Genomic DNA, 23,519 nt, shown 5'->3' on the forward strand with positions numbered 1-23,519 from the left:
ACACCTCTGTGTCCCTAGGGATAGACTCAGGAAGACTTTCATCCCCAGTGCAATCTCTCTCTTAATCCATGTAAAAATAACTCTCTTATCTCCGGAAACACTGTTATAATGTTCTCTTTGTTGGTGACATTTGTTGTGTTATTATCGTGCTGGACTTTGCTATTTATCACATTTTCCCCAGGGGTGAATAAATGAATTAAATTATGTTCTGTGGCTATCCATTAAGAATTTTCTCAAAAAAGGCACCTACTGCTGAACTCAGGTTTTACTTAAAGGTTTTACTTATCTCACCGGGAGATACAATGCCATGATTCTTGCCAGGAAAAACACACTTTATTCTTCCGACTGTAAATATTCACCTTCAGCCTGGATACATCCAATTCCAACCTTGCATTAATCTAAAATCACTTGAACTGACTTGAACCCACAGCACAATTAAATTCAGACTGCAGTGAAGCACGTATTCATTGTTTCCACGGCTGTGTCTGTTCAGTGCCGTCTTAGAATCAACACTCCATGCTCATTCTCACTTGGAAGCTGCAGCTGATGATGATGGGGAGGAGAAAAGATCGACCACAGGAGCCACATCAGTGGTTTTAGCTGGAGTGGAAGGTGGGGATGCAGCAGTTGGAGATCCCTGAGACACAAAGAGCATCAACGTAATTATGCCAACATATATACAGCACATACTGTAGCATAAAGGGAGCGAGCAATAATACTAATTTCCTGAAGTTTCCATATCTGCTCATAGTTGGTGATAACTTGACCAGACTGGCACAAATTCCCTTACTCCACTAAGAGAGTGGACTTCTGACTCCCAACTCTTCAATACCTTAACCAATCTGCGTTTGCTGCATTTGACAATGAATCATCTTTGTCAGCACTGACATTTGTGTTTTAACACAACGAAACAAAGAGATGCAGTGCATATTCAATTCATTGTGAACAAAGCAAATCTTTTTGCAGCTTGCAGCAAAGTGCTAGATTGTCCCGCACAAATGTTAAGTGTTAGGGTTTGAGACACAGCTTGTCTCTGGATATGGCGGACAAGCTATGCTATAGACCACTAGAAGAAGACGACTCATGACAGCTCAGACTAATTTTGTGAAAGTGCTCCTCAGGAAGGTGAAGGAGTTTTGTAATGAGGGAATAAGCACAGAAGGTTCATGTCCAAGATTTCTATGGACAAAGTAATGAAGAACAGGACACAGAAATTAACCACTAACAATGCAAAATAGAACACTGCTGACAAATCTATGTAGAAATAGAGTAAACTCTATACTTCAATGCTTGTGAACAAATATCAAGAATAGATATGCCTCTCTACGGGAATTAAGTACAACTATAAAAACCTTCAGAAGTTACAGAAACTGCGCACGCAGTTACACTTTCAAGAAAATTTAAAATAGGTCAATTCAAAGCTACTGGAATGAAAAAAAAACATTTCAGTTGATTAGAACCTAAAATGATCCAATACTTTACAAAAATAAAGATTTTAAAAAGACTCTTTAAGTGCTGTAATTTCCTGTTTATTTGAACACACAGTAAAGGTCTGATGACTTTCAGGATATCTGCTGTGCATCGTAAATTATGGTGACAGAGACAACTACTAGTCAATACTGTAGGTGCATATAGTAAAGTTACAGAAAAAGTGTGCATTGAAAATAACAATTCAGAAAGGAAAACTCACCTTACTTGGTGATCTACAAACAAAGAAAATAATGTAAAAAGTCAGACAAGCTAAGAATCATTGTCAAGAAGTGCAAAAAAAACGTGTTCAATAAAATAACATTTAAATCTACCCATACAAGGCCTGTAACTAGAAAACACAGTAAAGAAGTTTTTAGGAAATAATAAAAGACATCACATACCATTCAAGGTCTTCTTAGGTACAGGATTGTATTAACAGCACTACTTTCGTTTAGGAAGATCCTGACTTTAATCAAAACATCTGTGTTCACATGCATCGCTGTATACAATTCTTTTAGTTGATGTAATCAGACTGGATCTGACTTTAGATTAGATTCATATTGCAGCCAATTTTCAGTGTTCATTTAAGTGTTACTTTTACATAACATTACTTACCCCTCACTGTCCGTTCCAGGAAGGCAGAAAAAAGAAGAAGAACTGCAATCAGCATTCTTACTGAACAGAGTTCGGGGCTATAACGCTGTCATTTAAACAAAATAAAAGCTGGTTTTTATCAACAAAATATATACAGTAGTACTGACATTTGATTCACCTTTTCTGACATTTCAAAAAATTGTATTTCTAAAATAAAATGAATGCAGAAAGTGATCTGCAAAAGAATAATAATAACAATAATAATAGCATTTTGTTGTTGAAAGAAGAGTAACATTTTGAACATTTATATACAATGCATTTTAAACCCCACTGAGCATTACAAATAGAGTAAAGCGTCATAAGAACAGGAAAAAATTAACCTCATTAATGATTTTAAATAAAGTTATAAAATCATACTTTGCTTGACTCACAGAGTCTCTTTCTATAGTATAATTACAGCAAATCTGATCATGCAAAATAAAAAAACACTACAATCAGTTTTCATTTTAAACCCGATTTCTACCTGATGAATGAAAACTTTCCCAAAATAGCAAATGAGAAAAGGGGCAAAAAAGCACTTACTTATTTCCTGCCTTTTTGCCTTCCAATGTGTTAAGGTGCTGTTCTAGGGTCTCGAGGAGACTGCTGGGAGCCTACAAAGTAGTAAAACACAGGCCCATTATAATGTTATCATAGACAACTGGATTAAAACAATAAGGGGGGGAATCATACCTGAGAAAAATTCCCTGAGTCAGCCCAACCTTTTGCCACTATTTCCTTGAGGGAACAGAACACATGCACATGCTTATTTGTCCCCCATGTGCACAGCACAACACTGTCCAAAATGCAGCTTCATGCTACCCAAGCACAACAGAGCACAGCAAGCTTGCTATCTGCCAAAATGACCACAGCACATTACAGCTGATGGACCTCCAGGTGAATATTATTACTTCTGTTGCCTCATTTTTATTTCTGTTTCAGATCAAGCGCTTTAGATGCTGTGGAAAGGTATTGTAATTAGATCCCCAGGCACAAGGCTGAGCTGACGAGAGACAAATGGGAAAAAAATAAGAATCAGTTTTCAAGGACAGAAGAGGATGAGCAGAAATAAAAATGGATCATCCCAAGGAAAGTTCAGACCTACTATTCACTGTAGACAGAAAACAAACATTCCAATTTTAGTTCTCAGGGCAGATTAAAACTCTCAAGTGACAGTTTCAGCAATTGTGCTACTACTTATAACCACTTCTAATTGATTTATATCTTCTTATGTATAGAAGTTAAGTTACATAGGAATGGAATGTGGCATACATTTTAAGGCATATTAGTTTTTAAGACCTCTTAATCTATATTACAAATAAAAACAGGATAGGAATGTTTTAAACAGTTCTTCCGGCATTATTTTAAAAATCTATCCGTTTTTAGTCAAATCAAAATTACAATTTAGAATCCAATGAGCTGAACTGAACTTATCGGAATGAACTTACGTTGTCTGCAGATACCATTATTTCTTCTGTTAAATATGATGGGTGCATTGAAACTATATCCTTCACAGTGTATCACATTACACAGATACAATGAAACAATATTAAATAATTAAATAATTTATTTTAATAGTTTAATGATGCACATTACTGAGATACAAAACAAGTGTTTTTATCAATGTATTGATCAAAGATTTGGTGGCATTTTCAAATAGCTAGTCCAGATGAAACAGTAGAGAGGACACAGAAGAAAATGTCAAAAGGAAATGTTTCTCATTTCTAATCAACTTTATTAATTCTAAACTTTTCCTAATGCAGCTAAATTCAACTGGTGATTTATGTCTGTTATATAAATAGTTTCAATAGAAGCACTTTTTTGTGTGCTCTAAATATTAGAAAAGGTTGAAGTTGTGGAGCGGGGTGTCAGGTAAAGCAGACAATGATGACTTACTATGTTGCACCTTCTGTTGTGTGGAAATCTTTTGTTGACCTTAATTAATGGTAATCTTGGATGTGGACAGTGGTTTAGGGAGATAACAACTGTGATACCCAGCAAAACACATGATACGTAGGCTGGAACTACAGTATAGTCAGAAACATAATCCAAAGGCTCTTTAAAGACTAGACCTGCCGTGCGTCTGAGAAGAAAATTCAAGGAAGAAAACAAGATTTAGTCAAGAACCTGGTGCCAGTAAAATCCCCTATTGCAAATATATTTGCTATTAGCTGTAAGATAACTCCCATAACTGAGAAAATACTGCTAAATGCATGGTAATAAGAAGAAATTAAAGAAGAAGAGGGAGCTGTTCTGTGGTGTGGGGGTTAGCACTGCTGCCTCATGGATCAGGGATCCTGGGTCCAGTTTTGGCCGTGTGCATCTGTCTACATGAAGTTTGCATATTCCTCCTTGTTGATGGGAGTTTTGAAGAGAGCTCATCTTCCCCGTACTATTCTGACTTGTTGCTTTCTCCGTGATCTTGGAATAGACTGGGATCTTTTCTAGGTGTAGAGCAGTTGGGTGGTCTTAGTCCCACCTTGTGCCCTATGACTCCAAGGTAGGCCCCAGCTGGTCACAACCTTCATCCAGACACACAGTAAACTGATAATAGATCATTGGTGTGATAAAAGGCTGATAGAAATGCACTGAGAAAGTGAGCATGTAAAGAAGACTTAAGTGTGCACATGTCACCACCAATATATAAAGCGAAGAAGAAAGAGGTGACCACACCCACAATTCAAACTCAGAACATAGACAGTTATTCAACAGACAAAGCCCTTTCACACCAGAGGCTGGTGTATAACTAGCACTGCACACACAGGTTACCGGTTCATCAACATGACAGTCCGTAAAGGGAGAATTCTCATTGTCAGAGTCTTTTAGGTCTACAATGATTCCTGGGTGCAATACCTGCAGTATGCATGTTAAAGACAGGAAACAAAAAAAAAAATAAAGCAGTGAACTGCTGGAAAAATTAAACGCTTTAGTACTTAATTTCCATTTGTGCCCCTAGGCCCTAGATTCATTATTAAAACATTAAATATCTGGATTAACTTTAACTTTCCTATGTTTCAGGATTTTAAATACTCCTATTAAGTCTGCTCTTTATCTCCTCGGCTCAAAACGGTCTTGCTCAAGGCTTATGACAGATTACAAATGAGCAGAGGACACTCAGCTCGTCTGGCTGGTTATTAACTAATTGATCCAAGGATCTCATCCAAATATTTATTCAAAGAAGTGACGGTATCAGCACAAACGTCATGGATGGGTGTCTTGCTCCTGATCCCTACAAACCAATGTGTAAAAAAAGTGCCTCTAATTCTCGGTTTTAAATGTACTCCTCTTTAGTTTCCACTTGTATCCTCTGGTTTGAGTTTTACTGTTGATTCTGAAGATGTTCACTAGGTTGCCACTGCCAATGCTCTTGTAGTCTTCTCTGTTCAGGACTACAGGGGGCTACAGATGGATTCCAGAGCAGCAAAATCTTTTTTGTAAAGTGGTACCCAACATTTGACAGAATACGCTAAATGGGATCTTACTTTACAGTTTTAATATACCATTCCTTGATTTAAATTCGAGACTTAAACAACATGTCCTTACTTTGCTGTAGTGGAGATGTAATACAAAATGCTAACTTTGACTAACCCTGATCCAGGAACCCCACAATCCAGCAGGATTGACAGGTCACCACTGAATCATAAATTTGTAAAAACCGATGGAACACATGTGAGCTTGGATCAATGTAATTAACTGATCCAATTAAGTCAGGAATATCAACTATGGTCCTTGAGAGCTACATGGATTAGTATTTAGCAAGCTCTGTTCTTAAAGAAATCACCTTCTTCAGAGATGAAAATGAAATTGTTCTAAGTATTTAGGAATTGAAGATTTAAGAGTGAGCAAAAAAAACACTGTTGGATAGTGGCTCTCCAGGACCACCCTTTGGCCTAGAAGAGAAAAATGATGTTTCAATATACTGTAAACAATATACTTTTTCATAAGCAGCTTCTTACACATTACTACTTCTTATGTCACATTTTTAATGTTACAATCAATGTATCCATGAGAGACATTCTGTTTAATGTTGTGTGTTTTGGTTAATGTTATGGTTCTGTTCCTTGTTTATAAATATGTATCACGATTTCACTCTAATTTCTCTTCCATTCAAAAATAAGCCAGAGAAAAAAAGAACTTTTTAAGCCTTAAATTTGACTTAACACTGTCTTATTTCCTGACAGTATCAAGTATGAAATATTTTTATGTTACACATTGTGCTTGTGTATTTTAAATGTCACCTGCAAGGTGTTTGCCAAGTTTTTAATTCTGTCTACATCTTTTTGGTTTTCCTTGGGCAGCCTGTACAGTGTTTACTGATCCCCCAAAGGAACAAACCTGCTGTGATGCAGAAATATGATCATCCTTATCCTACACACACTACCTTTTCTCTGTACATCTGATATTTGTTGATTTACCGTATTAGACTAAAATGTCAGAACCCAGGTATATTTATAGAGTCGTCTGTCGTTTGTGTGTTGAAATTCATATTCACAAGGGAAACTCATTTTAAAAGTGAAAGGCTGAAAACATGAAGCATTCAATGATTTGAAATGTTAGTAGCTGCATTTCAAAAACCGGACTGGAAGACATTGCATTTTCTTTGAAAAGTATTCATTTTGGTCACCTCTCCTAGCTGGGCGATTTACTAGTTTAGCACCTTGGGTAATATTCTACATGCTGGTATGGGTGGGAGGTAAGATATTTTTGACTTGGTGTCTCTTGTGGCTTGTTATCATGTAACAGATGCCACTCCTTGGTTTCCTGTTTGCCTTTATGAAACCAGTTTTAAGGTATAAAAGTAGTTTATGTCCAATACTTGGCCTTTTGCTACCAAAGGTTACAACTTAAAACTGTTTATGTAGCCAGGACAAAGTTTTCTAAGGTTTTATTAAAAAGTGTAGAGATGGCATATCTGAAAAAGGAATTAATTTGAAACAGTAAAATAAAGAAATAAAGCAAAATATAACTAAATTGGATTTTTTTTTCTTTTTCAGAAACAATTCATTGGTTAAAATTTTGCAATACTAAAGCAGGTGTGGCAAGTTTTTAACCAATGCCAATCTGCTTCTACAAACACACTCAGATGAAGAGAATAAGAACAGCACACACTTTCTGCCAGATCATTCACCCTCGGGAGCAAACATTCACCGAGTCATCCACCAGTTTGACACTGTGAATTCCACAGTGCCCACAGCTTAGCTGGCACTGACTGGAGGAACAGTGCAGCTCTCACTGACAACAATGAAAGCTTACAGGCTCCCACGGAGTCAGAGGGGTAAAACTGCCTGGCCAGCTCAGCCACACCCACCCTGACAGCCCATAGCCAGCTGCGTGCTGACTCCTGAATACATACAGTACAACAGCGTCTTTTACCGCTTCATCTGACTAATGAACCTTACGTCATAATGTAAAAAGTAACAATGAGTATGTGAAAACTATACAGTAACTACAAAAAGTCACTTTTCTACATGACAACAAGATGTTAGAACAGGTAGAACAGCAGCATTTTGTTTAATTTTGAATTGAATTTGTCCCCCAAAGTGACATTAAAAACACATCATGTTGAAATCAGGTAACATAACCTACAATAAGAACTACCTTAATAAGCAAAACAGCAAGAAATGTAATCTGTCTTAACAAGCAAAACACACTCTCATGCCTTACACATAGGGAACAGCCAAGTGGCAGTAAATGTTTTTTTTAACAACTGTTTCATCAAATTGGCATGGAGCTAAGTATTAAAATGAAATGACAACCAGTGGGAACACATTTAAACATCAAATGCTAACCATTGAGTCAGAGCTTGCCCCAGATCACTGGTAACCTGAAGCTGTGAAATCAATAATTCATTACACCTCTGCTCAATTAAACCTACTTCAAAAAATTTCTAAATAGTATAAATTCAATATTTACTAATTAGTGCTTTTTAAATGAGACTTATCTCCACAGAGATTGAGAGAACTGCAGAGTGATTTTAAGTGGAATGTTAAATATTCAGGTTGGTTAACTGAGTATCCACACCACAGTACAGTTCATTTTCACAGGGACTTTTATCCAAGTGGTGAATTGCTGAGAAAAAAAGTATTAATTGAGTGATATTGCAAGTGCTGTTCTTTCAAGCTGTGATGTACACTTGTGATGTGTGAGCAGTTGTCACAAATGTGGTCTAAATGATTTTTTTAAATCACCATAATGAGAAATAAGGAAACAAGGAAAGCCAGTTATCCTGTGGATCCTCTTTTTCTTTACTGTTGATTGTGTTTTGCCCCAGACTTATGCAAACAGTAAATGTGAAACATGCAAAGTCACCCCTGGCATTTCCTTTTTTTAGCATCTGCTTTAAGCTTTGATGAAGCAAATGCTCTTGCTTGTACTATAACCCATTAGTGCATGCGTTAATGCAAATCATCAGACTGCTCCATCTGCAAGGTTTTTTTAAAAAAACTCTGAATCAATAGAGCTTCCACAATATTAAATGTCTGTAATTTTTTATAGCTATTACTTGATTGTGCTTAAATGGCGCCATACTGACATTTGAAACTACAATCCACTTTATATATACATATCACAACTGTGAATAAACTGCTAAAGAGTGATTTCAAGTTAGATTTTTTATTCCTTTTAACATTATGGAAACCCTATGTTAATGTTCCAGTGGACTAAGATATAATTGGTCAGATCTACTGAAAATTAAAGATCCCGTGCATGTTTTACTTAGGACATTTCCTGATCAAGAAAATTGTGAAAACAACTTTAGTCAGATCCAAGTCCACTAAAGAAGAATATATCTCGCTGGTGCATTTTGTTATCCAATTCGGTAACCAATGTCGGTATGCCCTGTGCTTTCTTCAAAGCATTATGCGCTACTCACACGCTCAATCTTTGGGATCAATCTGCATCTCTGCAAGTGAGAAGAGAAGGGGCGTTTTTTCTATCATTAACTAGAACCAGGCTCCACATTCAGGGTAGAATGACTGCTTGGTGCGACACGATCTCCTTGGACCACACGAGCCCCAGCTCAGCAAGAACAGATAAACTGAAGAACTGGGATTTGCAAGTATCCGTGGGGCAGGAAAGCATAAAACGGTGAAATAAGATCTATGGTAAGTAAGCCCCAGAAGCAGGCTACCATGTTTCAGAATTTGTCATGCAATGTTAGTACATGTACTAATGTACTTGCATGTGTCTCCTCTAATTTGGTAATTTATTATGATGAAAATGGGAAAAAATACTAAACTTACATAGGTCAGGTCAGGAATGTCACCTTTATCAATCCCTACTTGCTGCATAAGAAGAAAAAAAAGGAGATATCAGTTGAAACATGTTTACAAACATACTATACCATTTATACCTTATTCGCTTATACTGTATAAATTCTAAATAGGCTTGTCCTCACCTTTTACTGCTTTAAAAAACAATTACAGTTTTTATTCCTGGACAATGCTGGGTAAGGTCTGAAGCTGAAAATATGAATCTATAAAGTTCTGAATGTATTAAATTTTCTCTATAAAACCATTTCATAGTACAGTAAATGTCTCAGTTTTTGTTCAGTTTAGTTCACACTTTAACAAAATCATATAAGATCATGTAAAACAATGTTTAGTCATACAGATTTCACAAATCATACATTTCTTACCTCAGCTACTTTAAGGAACTCCGAAACCCTCGTCATTCTTGTCAGGAACCTCTTGTAAATCTCTAGTGCTTCCTTGCACTGTCCTTTCTTCATTTCAAAAAATTTCTCTGAAAAAAAAAGAAAATCACTCTCCTTCAGACTCTGCCCCAAATGCACTATACATCATACATTATAATATTATACATTATATGCATTTACCATTGATATGAGTAAAATAACAAGACCTGTTTCTGCATGGCTTTCCTAGTATATAACCCCATTCTCTAAAATGTTTTACTGCACAGGCATTTAGGTGAAAGTTGTAGTGAAGTTGTATAAACAACAAAAAATAGCCAACGAAATTCTAATTGTTGAAATTACACAAAACCTTTTTTGAATTATAAAAATTGCAAGTATTTAAAATATCACAGCTGTTAACTGCACTTCCTTTTGTGAATAAGAAGAAAATGCACTGCACCATCACAGAACAAAGGACAGAAGACCGAATCTGGCTACAGGTCACAACTTAGTAAAGGAAAGGAGAAGACTTGCCTAATAAATTAATGATCCCATCATTGTAACACGCAAATAACTTAATAAGATCCTTAAAAAGGAGCAGAAAAGCAGCATTGATTACACCATTTGTCAATTCATTGGGGTGAACCTGTTGAGACAAAAAAACATAAATATATATTTTTATTACATAATATCCAGAATGACTAATTCAATGAACTGAAATGCAGTATTGAAATGCTTCATTTAATAACTAAGCTGTAGATTCTGGTCATTTCCCTGAACCTGTTTTTCTGAAAAGAAAGGTCCTAATTGATGTGCTCCAAATCACCTCATCCACATTCGTTATAAAGTTACCTAAAAAGCTGCATAGAAGTTAGTGTGGACTATCAAAATCAACTGCAAAAGTGAACCCTGAACTCTTTCTCCGAAACACAAGGGGAAAAAATCACAGGTTAATCCACTGTCGGTTAGTTTTGTGGCCTAAAATAATTATTTTGTCTCATGGTAACAGATTACTTAAGCTAATTAATATAACACATTTAGTATAAACCATTATTAGTAAATCCACATAACAAGAATTTAAGAGTGGCTTCACTAAAGGGAAAAAACAGAACAGTTCATTGCTGTCGATAAATCCACTTAATGTACACATGAAGAAAAGCGAAGTTTATAAAAAAAACTGCACTACAGACATTTTATATATTTTTATATATATTTTAATTTAGTAAAATAATCACTTGAATGGCGGTACATGGTTATTAAACTTTGCTAACGTACTAGTAAATCAGGCATAGTATATTTTATTTTCTACAGTATATTTTGAGTTGAGAAATTAAAATCAGAGTGTGTTATAAACCAGAGAAAATCAGTTTGAGAAATGCTCATGCTTTTATTTCTACTAATGAAAATTATTTCACAATTCAGTTAGTTTGATTTAAGTTATAACAAATTATGAATTTCTATCATAATCTTTCCAATTCTTAAACAATTCTGAATTCCTGACTTACATCAAATTCTAGCAGTGCATCAATTTGTCCTTGTAAAATCGGCATTCCTTTTAAAAGTTTCTCTGGAGTCATAGTTCTCATAACGCCATCAGCACTGCAAGACAGACAAGAAAAAGAAGTCAAAAAGCCGTCTGGATTAAAAACATTTATGTTTTTGTCTCACACATGTTAGGCAGCAATCATACTGCTAGGAATTAAAATAAAACACGGGTATGAAACAAATCCCTTGATTTAAATTTGATGCGTCTAACTATAACTTTAACACCATTTTATTCACTTTAATTATTCTGTTTATTCTGCCTTTCTAATTGCTTCCCCACAGCATCTAGAAAATTAAACAAAAATCAACAATCAACATCTTTTTAGCCTTTTACACTACTGTTTTTTTGTCCTAATAAACACCCCTGCAGCACTCCACTAATTACATCACCCAAAATAGAGCTCACTTATTATTTGTACTGTTTTCTATTCATTAACCAGTTCTCAATCCAAATACACATATTACCTTGAGTGCCTTGCAATATAAGAATTAATATTTTATGAGGAACTTTATCAAAAACCTTCTGAAAATTCAAATACATGTATACCATATTTTAGAACTACACCGATTGTTGTTTGTTCAAAGAACTCTTAACATGTACATGTTAAATTAGACCTTTTCCCATAACCTTACGTGTAACAGAAGTAAACTTTGGTCTAGAATTAATTGGTTCTGTTTTCTCATTCTTTAATGTAAGGGTGTTACATTAGCAATTTTCTAGTTGGTGAATATTAACCCCGGAAGAGTTTTTTTTGGTTCAGAGTAGGAAAAAATACTATGTGCACTATAAGTACAGTATACAGAAGAAGTGAACCTCAATACTGAATTATCACATAATAAAAATCAAGTGTGCGAATTATACAAAGGTTTGTTAAGGCTGGCAGCTGAAAAGAAGCAATACTCTGGCTTACCCCTTTTTTACTCTGGCAAAGTCAAATGCCATCTGTCGGTATGAAAATGCCTTCTCATTCAAATATCTGCTGTAGCGTCTGATGAATGTTGACATATCATACCCTAAAAGAAAACAGATACCATTACCAATCAAAGCCCCATTCACTTTCATGCTTCTTAGCAGACTGATTCAAAATAAATGTAATTATGAACCCAACAAAACACTGGTTGGTATTTTCATTAATGTAAATATAAATGTGAGATAATTCTGAATTCTGTTACTCTGAATAATTAACTAAATTAATTTACAAGAATAGTCTGGTGTACAGCTACTCCATCTTTGGCAGGCAAAATGAAAGCTTCAGTTTTAAAGGGCTCTTCCATAATAGCTGGAAATGAGGCATATCTGTAATGCTGAATTTAGTCACACAAGATTGAAGTTACAGATTAATCAATGATGCAGATTTTGACTAAATGTATTTGTCCACAGCAAGCTTATTTATTTCATGCTGTAAAGATTTATTTAAATTATTTAAAGGGGAAATAATGTTGCTGTTATACAACTGTACCTTGAGATCTTAAGCATTTTGTACGTCAGTAGTGTACTTTTCTTGTCTGGTGTCTAAAATGTCTGCCATCAGAAGAACCATAATTTTATCAACTACATACAGTATATTTCATGGCTCTCATAAATCTACAGAGAGGAAGACCTGCAGGTGACAGAATACAAATATGAACTCAATGAAACAAATGCTATGATTTACTGCAGAAAAAAAGGCTTCAGCAGATGATTTTTTAACAGGATCTTTCCTCTGCAGCTACATAGATTGCCAAAAGAAAAATTAGAATATAAGATGCTTTCAAATATTTCATTCACATAGCTTCACATTGGAAGGCAAACATTATTAAACACAATGATCACTATATTTTTACTCAACAAGATACTGGATGCCATCATAAGTATTACACAAAACAAGCCTTTTAAACCTCAAATACGTTAATGAGGGGATTTTTCTCCCCTGATTATGAACTGATGAATTGAACATAACGTGCAATTGTTTGAAAGCCATTAACATCAGTTTGCTAAGAACAGTTACAGTAAGGTTTTATAACAAAGAAGGGGCATTCATAATGCCTAAATATTTGATGAAGTCTATACAGAACCATTACATTAAATCATTTCTTGATGTTGCAGTGCACGTGACTACAAAGATCCATAAATTATATTGGCGTTGCTATGACAACATAAACTGTCCACAACATCTCCTCAATATACTGGGTATTGTACCAAAACCATACGTTAGACTTTGGGAGTAATTTGCAGATTATTTCATATCAAGCAGTTTCTTCCCCTTCTCGAGAACTCAGTGCGAGTCAAATCAAATCAAATTAATTGAGTGGATGACATCATCGTATTTCCCTGTTATTTCTTACTTGTTAAATTTCCTGTCCTGTCTGCAAATATAATGGTTTCAACAGCTGAAGCATAGACAATAAAAAAAGACATACCGAACATGCAAAACAGGACATTATTTATATAGCCAGGCATTAAAAACTCCTCACCAGTGGAAAATGATATCGGTTCCAATATGCTCTTGCTGTGTTAATGCTTCTCAGGACATAAGAATATAATGGGGAATACATGACCTCTTTAAGTGATGGCGATTAGATGAAATGGGAATTTGCTGTATTATTGAAATATAGGCCTAATATACATCAAACAAATCAATCATCTTAAAGGCTGGATGGGACCATTAAGCAAAGTTTACAATTAAACCCATATAGGGAAAGACAAAGTTATCTTACCATGGGAACCACTTTTGTCCAAAAAATTACTGAGGTTAAACAGTGTGTTCCTAGAAGCCAAGTACTGGATAAATCTCTGCCAGAAAGAAAGAACAAGGTTAGTTCACACTTATAATGATATACAGTAGACAGTAATTTAAAACGTGAACAAAACAATATTGTAAACATGTGAAAACATTTATTACAGGGATTGTTTCTTTTAATTGTTTTTTTTTATAATGAAATAATATAGCATAGGGCTGATTTATAGCAACATAATCAAAGACTGGGGGACTCTACTGAGTGCTGTCTTGAAAGAATATCTGTTTCCCAGACTGCAGGCATATAATGCATTCATTTAGGCTGCAAAGTATTAATATAAAACATAAGCTGCTCTTCATGATTATGATGAACAGAATACAATTTTCTATTCAGTTTTGACAGAATGGTTGAAATAAATATAACAAATGCAGAAGGTAATAATGAGACCACAGGGTGGTCCTGTACTATACTTACAATACACAGCAGGTGATTATTAGAAGCATTTAAAATGTTAAAACTCACACCTTCTGATTTCCTCTGAATTACATTTTTAACATTTCTATGTAGTGTAGGGTATAAATACTTGTGTAGTTCAGCCGAAACGTTGTGTTTCTTTTCTTTTCAGCATGGAATAAACCTTTACTTGTTCCTTCATAAATACTTGTGTTTTTGAATATTCTGAAAATATATTGTTATAAATGGGGGTTATAAAAATGGAGAGAATCAGAAAATGACAGAACGGAATAGTCAATATGTAAAACACTTAATCATAACTCCCAACTTGTAAGGATTTCTCCAAGAATATACCCTAGCAGTTGGTTCCAATTATACCTCTATGCTCTGCTGTTTTTTATCCTACACTTTTGACACACTTAATCATTTACCCAGAAATGAATATGAAAACTAGAAGATAATTTTGATCAGTGTTTCTCACACCCAGCACAACTAAGTAAACATCCCTTGGTTTGAAGCTCTAGGAAGTGGAGATATTGACAAGAGTTAGGTGTTACCCGTTGTGTCTACATTCTTAGAGACACCTCCATTGTCGGCTGCCTCAGACTGTAACAACATTTCTCTAATACTTACAATAGTTTAACAGTTGCTTTTTTTAAAATACAAATGCAATATGTAGTGTAGAGTATTTTAATTTGACAGTGAAATAAGGAAACCATACCACAATGCTAATCAACAGGGAGATGGAAAGAATATATCTACCATGTGTGCTAATGGTTAATCGTGCAACAGAAAACGAAGGCAAATATGGTGAGAAAACTTTGCTAAAATAAAGAGAACACTGTACAGTGTAACGTCTGCAAGGAAAAGCAAAACCTAGCACAAATTAACAAGTTTAATGTTTAATCACTGTACATACAGTATAAATATCCACGCACTTGGATCACAAAAAAACAAACAAATCTGTTGGAACAAGTCGATGTCACTGCATAGCGTGTCATATTGACTAAAGTTCAAGCCTAATTACAAACATGATCATGAAGCATACATGACCTATCAGTTTTGTGTTTATGGAATTTGCTAAACCAGAATATGTTATCAGACCACAACTAAAGAATTTAAATGCAGAGTGTGCTGTTGCTGTTTGCAGCATTCAATAATGAGTCAAGTGCAACAATCTTTTCCCATTTTATAGATGAATGGAAAACTGCTAAGTACTGTTTTTCATACTTGTGGCAGTACCAGAAAGATACACAGCAGTGCTGGAGGTCACAACTGAAACATGGCGTCTTCATGGGCAAAATCACTGCCTGTGTCCAAGACAATGCAATCAGCTTGGTTTTAACAGACTATCTTTCTTGGTTGGGCATCCCATGTGTGTTCTGCACATACTTTGGAGCCTGTTGTTGGAGCAGCCAACTTGTATCACATTTTCACCACAGTGTCTTGCAACTCAGGTCTTGGAGCTGAAACAGTAGCAGCAGCAGCTACCTGATCACTGCCTTCCATAGCATGGTTGCACACAAAGGAATTCAATCCAGGTCAAGTCTCTTTGTGGAGGACATTTTCAGTGCTGCTGTCTGACAGTGTTAGAGAAAGCTTAGAGAAGCCCCAACACTGGACCTGAGGTTGCTGGACCAGCTCCTGCTGGTACTTTATACCACTCCTTGAAAGGTGCTACAACTCAGCTTAGCAATGAAAATAATCATCTCATCATCATCAGTGCACCTTATTACTGCCACCTTGCTATGAAAATACCTGATGATGGAGCCAGACGTCACAGATTAAAACTGCCGACTCTTTGAGGCGCACAGAACCTCACGAACACAAACGTCGGGAGAAGCGGCCTTCATCGCAACTTTTTTGGACCCTCGGCACAAACGCCTTCAGTTTACCGTTCGCCGTGCCGGTGAGGCTGCTCCGTGTGGTGAGGAATGCGACAAGGATCACAGCACGCAGTTTGAAAAATACGCACCTGACTCGCGCGGGTACGCTGCCTTTTCCAGATCTAGCGTGCGCAGTGGGCACAGAAGAAAGAGCGGTATAGAAATCTAGCACATCTAGCCACGCCTGTCTGTGCTACCCAGCTATGTGCCTGCAGAGAGTGGTTTTCGGCGGTGGGACTTCTGAACAGACTGCGCTGTCAGCTTGCTCATCTTAGCAAACATGATCTAATTTTAATATGAAATTAAAAGAACAAGCGGTCCATTGCCAATCTGAACACTCAGAAGGAGCGCATGTATTTTTTTCCTTGAGATCTGCTACTACTCCTTGTGAACTGGCTAATGAAAAAAGAACTTCTAGAATCCAGACTATAGGTGTGTCTCTCCCTTAAGTTATTACAGACCACATTTTCTGCTTTGGACTTTAGTGCTTTATGGGATTTGCTAAAAGATGCTAAGATGCCATTAATTTTTATTATTGTTCAGTTTATTTGGCATATGCACAAGTGCCATGAAATGCTTATTTGTGTGCTCCAATACAAAGACATTAAAAGAATCATTAAAGGAATCAAAAACATAAATACAGAACAGCAACAACAACAAGGTAATTAACATACCACTTAAAAAGAAGTCAGACAAGCAGTGTGAGAAGAAAAATAAACATCAGTGGGAGCCAGGGGTAAGGGTAGAGCTCAGTTATCTGACAGCTTGTGGGAAGAAACTGTCTCTGAATCTGGAAGTTTGTGCCTTTATGCTCCTATAACGCTTACCAGAGGGAAGGGGGGGAAAGTGAGAAACCAGGATGATTTAATCATGTTTTATTTTAACATTGACAGCTGCTTGCACTATTATAGGATCAGAATGTAATTCTAATCAAAGTGCTAGTATCCAAATACTATTCTAACTTAGTTACTGTAGAATATTTGAATACTAAGTTCTTCTTAATTTCCCTTCTTCTCCCCTTTCTGGCAGCTCATGCTCACAGAATGCCATACCTCAGACTAACTAAACTAGCAGCCATTATTTTGTTTAATACTTTTTGAAGCATAATGTCAACCAAACTCAACCCAGATAAGAGTAGTTGAAAAAAATATATAAAAACCAGGCTGATGCCAAGGCTGAGAGAGGTGTTAAGCAACACAAATCCCCAAAACACCTCTTGATCGAAGCAGGACAGCATCTCCGTGACAGGGAGAGCTGGTCTCCACACTCGTCAGGTCCAGTGTAATGGCTGAATAGTACTCCAGCCACACCCTCTGCACAGTGACATGCTGGCCTATTGGTTTATTTGTTTTTTTTTTTCAAATTGATGATGCCAAGGCTCAGTCAGCACAGGCCAAGTGCAGAAGACTGGGCTGTGGCTCAGGTGGAGCTGCATGACTTCTGCTTGAGATCGAGCAGGCCATGTTCCTATATGATGCTGATGACATGTCTGCCCCACTCAGGCACTAGGAACATGGGAGTACCAGTGACTCCTTCGCCACATGCACAGTAGCAATGTTTTAAAAATGCCTTCAATGTCCCTCTTCCACTGGCTTTGCAATATTAGCTGGAAAAATATTTTTTCTGACATTTTAAAATAATTTGTTTTAAAATGTACAGTGATATACAGAGGGGATCAGTTCAGTATAGCTTAAAATGTGCACATACAGTAAACCAGTCACCTCTGCTTCCAGCTTTTAAAGAAATACATGAGGATGTACCACATGTGCTAATATGAAACACACTTCTGTAGGTGCAGTCTATAAATAGGAGAGCAGTGCACTTCATTTTGACTACTGGAGCAGTGTTTTATGCTGAATGTCATTCTAGTAAACCTTAGCAATTCACGCATCTTAAACACATAAATGTCCAGACTTAACTGAATGCGAGGAACATCCACTTAATTCTTTAAGGAAGCTCTAAAGAACATGCCATCAATGAACCTTTGCACAGCCATTATAGTAATGCAGTAAGCAGTAAAAGCCAAGAGTCAGAATCTGAACACTTGACTTAATTATAACATGGAATTCAAGCAAATTTCTCATTTGTAAAAGGTAACATACTGTATGCCAAAATCCATTCCTTATTTTATTTTCTAACAATTTTTGAGTTATTTTTAAATCTACACCCAATTTAGATCTGCCAGCAAACCTTACTCAGGGAGATCAAGGAAAATAAATCTACGTGAACTCCCTGCCACGCTCACCTTCATGACTCTCAACACAGGAACCCAAGCAGTGTACAGCAGGTTCAGCAGTAACTGGAGGAGGCACATCCTCATCCCCAACAGCACCACAAGCCTGCCGCCGCCTGATAAATCCCAACACACTCATGGCAACGCCCGGCCTGCTGTACACCACCACTTGGGGAATGTCAGTCACAGTCAGCTAGTGACGTGTCCCAGGCCCAAACCTATAACACCTAAACATCACGGCTCAATGTGCTTTGACCAACTGAACCACTCGGGAGGCCCAACTCGGAGCATTCTTGAAACACCAGCTGCAGCTGTGAATATCTCCAATATCTGAGGATTTCGAAACCAAAAGATACAGTGCACAGAACAACAGTGATAAAAAGGCTGGCAGGGTGAGGAAAGCAACTTCCACTCAAGCTGCTTAAAGGCTTGTTGTACAAAGTCAACAAGTCACATCACAATCTGCTACACTGGTTTATTCCTTATTCCTGCCATGTGTTCTAAGTAAATAACTCTGAATATCTAAAAAGAAAAAGAAAGTTTGCAATAAATACAGTTTAGAAAAGGGAAGAAAAAGTCTGCACTGTGTTTTTCTTTTGAATCATTTTTGCTGTTCAGAGCAGAACTGGTCATGGTTTATAAAGCACTCAGACTTGGAAATTGCTGAACTGCTACCAGCAAGTTATTAGAGCACCGCAGATCATTGCTGTCACAGCAAATTCAACTTGTATAAAAGAAATTTCATAAGATAACTCATGTCCACCAATTCCAACATTCTTTATTAACCATTTTGATTTAAGATTTTTGACCCAATCCAGTGGCAAGGATGTCTGGTCAATTTACCATTAAGATAAATATTCAAAGTACATCAAAATACTTCAGAGGTCCACTTAAATCTGAAAATGTAGCTTCTACGCCAAGCAAGTGCACATTTTCAAAACTTTCTCATTTGTTAAAGGTAACATCTACTCTATACCAAAATCCATTGCTAAACCATAAGACATTTCTTATTTAAGCAAATGTTTAAAAGAGCATTCCAAAAGACAGACTTTGTGGTCTAATACAGCAGAACACAACATGAATTTTGCTGTGGGTCACCTCATGGTTCAAACCGACTGCATGACATTTTGAACATTTGATATGTTAAAAATATGCTGGAAACTTCACAGGGACCTCAGAGCGAGCCCTAGGTTGTTATTTTGTGTTCATGTTAATTAATAAAACATGGGGAATGTGACGGAAAGGCCTGCTACATGGCCATTGCCAGGTGTTTTAGACCTCTTGCAGATAAGCTGGCTACTGCAATTTCTGGCAGCGCAGCCAGATACCACATTAAAAGCAGCTGAGCCAACACCATAATTGCCAAGAAGGCTGAGCTGTTCCTGGCAGAAGCTGCTGAAGCTGACAGAATGGCAGAGACCACTGAGTCATGCAGAAAAGCATCTTGGTATGAAACCAGCAAAAATGACAAATGGAGCTCATCTAACCAAGAACCTGCAAGATGGGTAATATCTCTCATGATTTACAAGCAAAAGACATTCAAGCGGTGAAGGATGCAACACATTTCCATTAATATATTACCCATGGAAATATTAAAAAATTAGGAACCTTTGAAGTTCGCAGAACTGAAATTAGATCTATAGTTCCTCGGAAAAACACACTCCAATATTGCAGCTTTCTGATGAAGCCATTACCAACATCATGTGGCCAGCACAGTACTTTAGACTGGAAAACTGTGTCATAAATACCCCTATTGTTAAATGTGTTACCCTTTAAAACTTGAAAAGGTCGACATGAATATTATTGTTTACAAAAGTAATTTTCATTTTTCCTTTTGAATAGGGTTCACGACAAAGTTATTCAAGCTATTCCTTATTTGGGAGCCATGTGACACAAGCGGCAGAATCAGAACAAAAATGCTGGGCTTCATGTCATTTATTCAATAACCCCCCCCAAAAAAAATATATATTTCTGCACAAACCTTTCAATGTCCTTATGGGGGATGGGGTCTTAGCTAATAAGTGTGTTTGTAGGGTGAGGAAAATGTGTGAAAAAGAACGTGAAAGATCTTTCTGGGGAAGACAATGACACACTACAGCATAGAGAACCCCTATGGACTCCCTGGTACCGCAGACCAGCAAAGACATTTCAGTGACCCTGAACAATGCCCTTGAGAAGAAACTGGAGTCATTATCTATGTCACATACTGTACATAAAATAGTAAGGAAACTGGGGCACAAAGAGAAGAGAATAACAAAAGGTGGACAGAGACTCGTGAATAGTGGGAATATTACTACTGTATAACCCCTGTATAAAGTCTCAAGCCCCATGTCTTGAATCAAGACCAAAACACGGTGACTTATACCTAGCCTTAAACCAGAAACCTATTTTAAACACAGTGTGTCGCATCACTATATGAGAAGTAGTTTGAAAGTCAATCTCTGATGTCACTTAAAGAAATACGCATTTCCTTTGAAGTCAAGTTAAACCACTTAAGATTACACATTAATTTTTTTAACTTTTCTTTTACTGATTCCGAAATCATTTGGATTTCCCATAGAAATGCAGCTGAGAATCTACTAATTTCCTTAAAAATCTAATTCACAATTCTTTTGACATTTATAGCTCTATCTAAATATTAAGTCCTATTTGAAAGTATTATGAGCGGCAGTAAGCAGCCATATCACCCTGCAGCTCTCAACTGACTACCCCCTGAAGCTCAGCAGGTGTGAGCCTGGTCAGTCCCTGGATGGGAGACCTCCTGGGAAAAACTAAGGTTGCTGCTGGAAGAGGTGTTAGTGTGACCAGCTGGGGGTGCCCACCCTGTGGTCTATGTGGGTCCTAATTCCCCAGTATAGTGGCGGGGACACTTTACTGTAGTGGGCACTGTCTTTTGGATGAGACATTAAACCGAGGTCCTGACTCTCAGTGGTCATTAAAGATCCTCGGGCAGTTCTTGATAAGAGGAGTGAGTTATCCTGGTGTCCGGGACAGATTTCCCCCCTTCCAAATTGTCCCCATGTCTGATTGGCTTGCACTTGCCCTGCGATGGACTGGCACCCTGTCCAGGGTGTACCCTGCCTTGCGCTTGTTGCTTGCTGGGTAGGCTCCGGCTTCCCGTGACACAGTACGGTATAAAGCGATTTGGCAAATGACATGACATGAGTGTCAGCAAAATTTGCTAACTTTTCGGGATGCTGAATCATTTTACAAGATAAAACACATCAATTACAAGACAGTGCTACAGAAATTTAAAACCACATGCTCGATTTTCAGAACTTGCAGTGAAGGAAGACCAGAAACCAAAACCTGTATTTGCAATTTGGAAATGGAACAACAAGAGATATGAAAGTATATTAAATCAATTAACAACAAATTAACAACATACAGCTCTTAACAACATCCACATATGCAAGCTAACCCAGCTTCTGTTGCACGATAACCACCATTCTTCATTGATAAAATGTTTACTAGGTTTTGCCCAGTCTTTTAGTTGGGGATAGTATTTTTTTATGAATGTTGTGTAAGTATACATTTGTTAAAAGGAAGCAGGTACAATCTTTGGAAAAGGTTGAATTGGAAAGGTTATTTTTTTTCATTCCAGCAGATTGGAGGAGGAGCAGATTTCATTGCAGAGATACAGGCAGTATAGGAACTGAGGCCTTGCTATGGAGGTCCCACAGACGGGCCCCCATACATCTTAGCACTGTATGGGCCCAATTTTAACTTGAGTTCTTCTTGAAACTGAATCTGGCTAAGACCTGGTTTAGATTCGGGGTTGGGAATATGAATAGAATTTAACTAAAATTATCTAAGTTATTTAGTTGATGATGGCTCACCAGTAGCAACAACACAAAGGCTTCAAAAGAAAAACCAAAAGCGAGCAGCTTGAGAAGGCAAAATAATTAAAAATACTTAAAATTGTTTAAATTTAAAAAACTGAAGATGTTGAGTGTGAAGCCTGTATTAACTTTGGCTCACCGCTCCCCATCACATGAGTGGAACACAGTCAAGAGTAATAATTCGCAACACCAGCAAGCTCCAGCAACTCCACGGGCAGTAAGCTGGAGTCAGATGCTGTTTATCCGACCGAAATATGACATTTTACTGAAATGGAACAGATGGACGAGTAAAGCGGTAAATCATATCAAACGTCAGTTGTAAGCCCCCTGGGCCTTTTCTGTGAGGCATTATCCAAGGCAATCACTGTTGTCTGACTACTTTTGGTTATTATGGTATTGCTGGTGTGATGTCAAGAGAGGGTGTCCATAAAAATACAGAATTTGCCTGAGATAGCCAGGTATTGCCACGGACCCGATCCCAACATGAAAATTTAAGAAGAGGATGGATTTCTACCTTACTCATAGTAGGGGTGTCGCTATTCTGGAGAATCAAAAAATTACAGTAACTGTGGAATTCATGCCAAATCTGATCCTGGAAGATGGTTTGTGTTCATGCAAGTGGTTTTGCATAGAGAGAGGATTACCATCTCCATACTCACTCAATGTAAATCATTGCTCCGTCACAATACAGAAGCTTTAATTTGTATAATCACTGAAAGGAGCTATGTGGCACTCGTTAAATACTTCAGTTAGGGGATGTACATTTATTCTCTTCCCCATAATGCATACTGAGCGTAAGCTTACTTTCTGCAAGATTGAATCTGAAATGTGGTATTGGGCCAATTTTCATATCTGATCATGCTCTGTTTTTTTCACTATTTTAACATCAGTTCCTATCCCTTTTTCAAAGAACTGATTCTTCAAAAGATCAGCTCTGTCTCACCCAGACGTTTCTGTAAAGTCTCAAGAAGAAATGCTTTAATTTACGCATGAGATTGTCAGAATTGATACAAACCTTCTATATAATGGCTATGCTCACATAAACAAGCAGCATATTTCAATTTTTATATTTAAGATGTCTGCTGACAATAACTAATTTATCTTTA

General features: G+C 37.0%; 1 protein-coding gene across 1 annotated transcript in view; it reads right to left on the bottom strand.

The window, feature by feature from the left end:
* Positions 1 to 23,519, bottom strand: part of snap91a (synaptosome associated protein 91a) — an 83,470-nt gene that overhangs the window by 24,515 nt on the left and 35,436 nt on the right. Inside the window, 9 exon segments of the mRNA XM_088625897.1 lie at positions 531 to 637; positions 2,082 to 2,091; positions 2,647 to 2,717; positions 9,345 to 9,386; positions 9,740 to 9,846; positions 10,271 to 10,382; positions 11,242 to 11,335; positions 12,193 to 12,295; positions 13,979 to 14,054. Of these exon segments, the coding sequence (XP_088482023.1) occupies positions 531 to 637; positions 2,082 to 2,091; positions 2,647 to 2,717; positions 9,345 to 9,386; positions 9,740 to 9,846; positions 10,271 to 10,382; positions 11,242 to 11,335; positions 12,193 to 12,295; positions 13,979 to 14,054 (722 nt within the window).

Source organism: Lepisosteus platostomus, chromosome 3 (assembly GCF_059453375.1).
Source record: "Lepisosteus platostomus isolate fLepPlt1 chromosome 3, fLepPlt1.hap1, whole genome shotgun sequence".
NCBI lineage: Eukaryota > Metazoa > Chordata > Actinopteri > Semionotiformes > Lepisosteidae > Lepisosteus > Lepisosteus platostomus.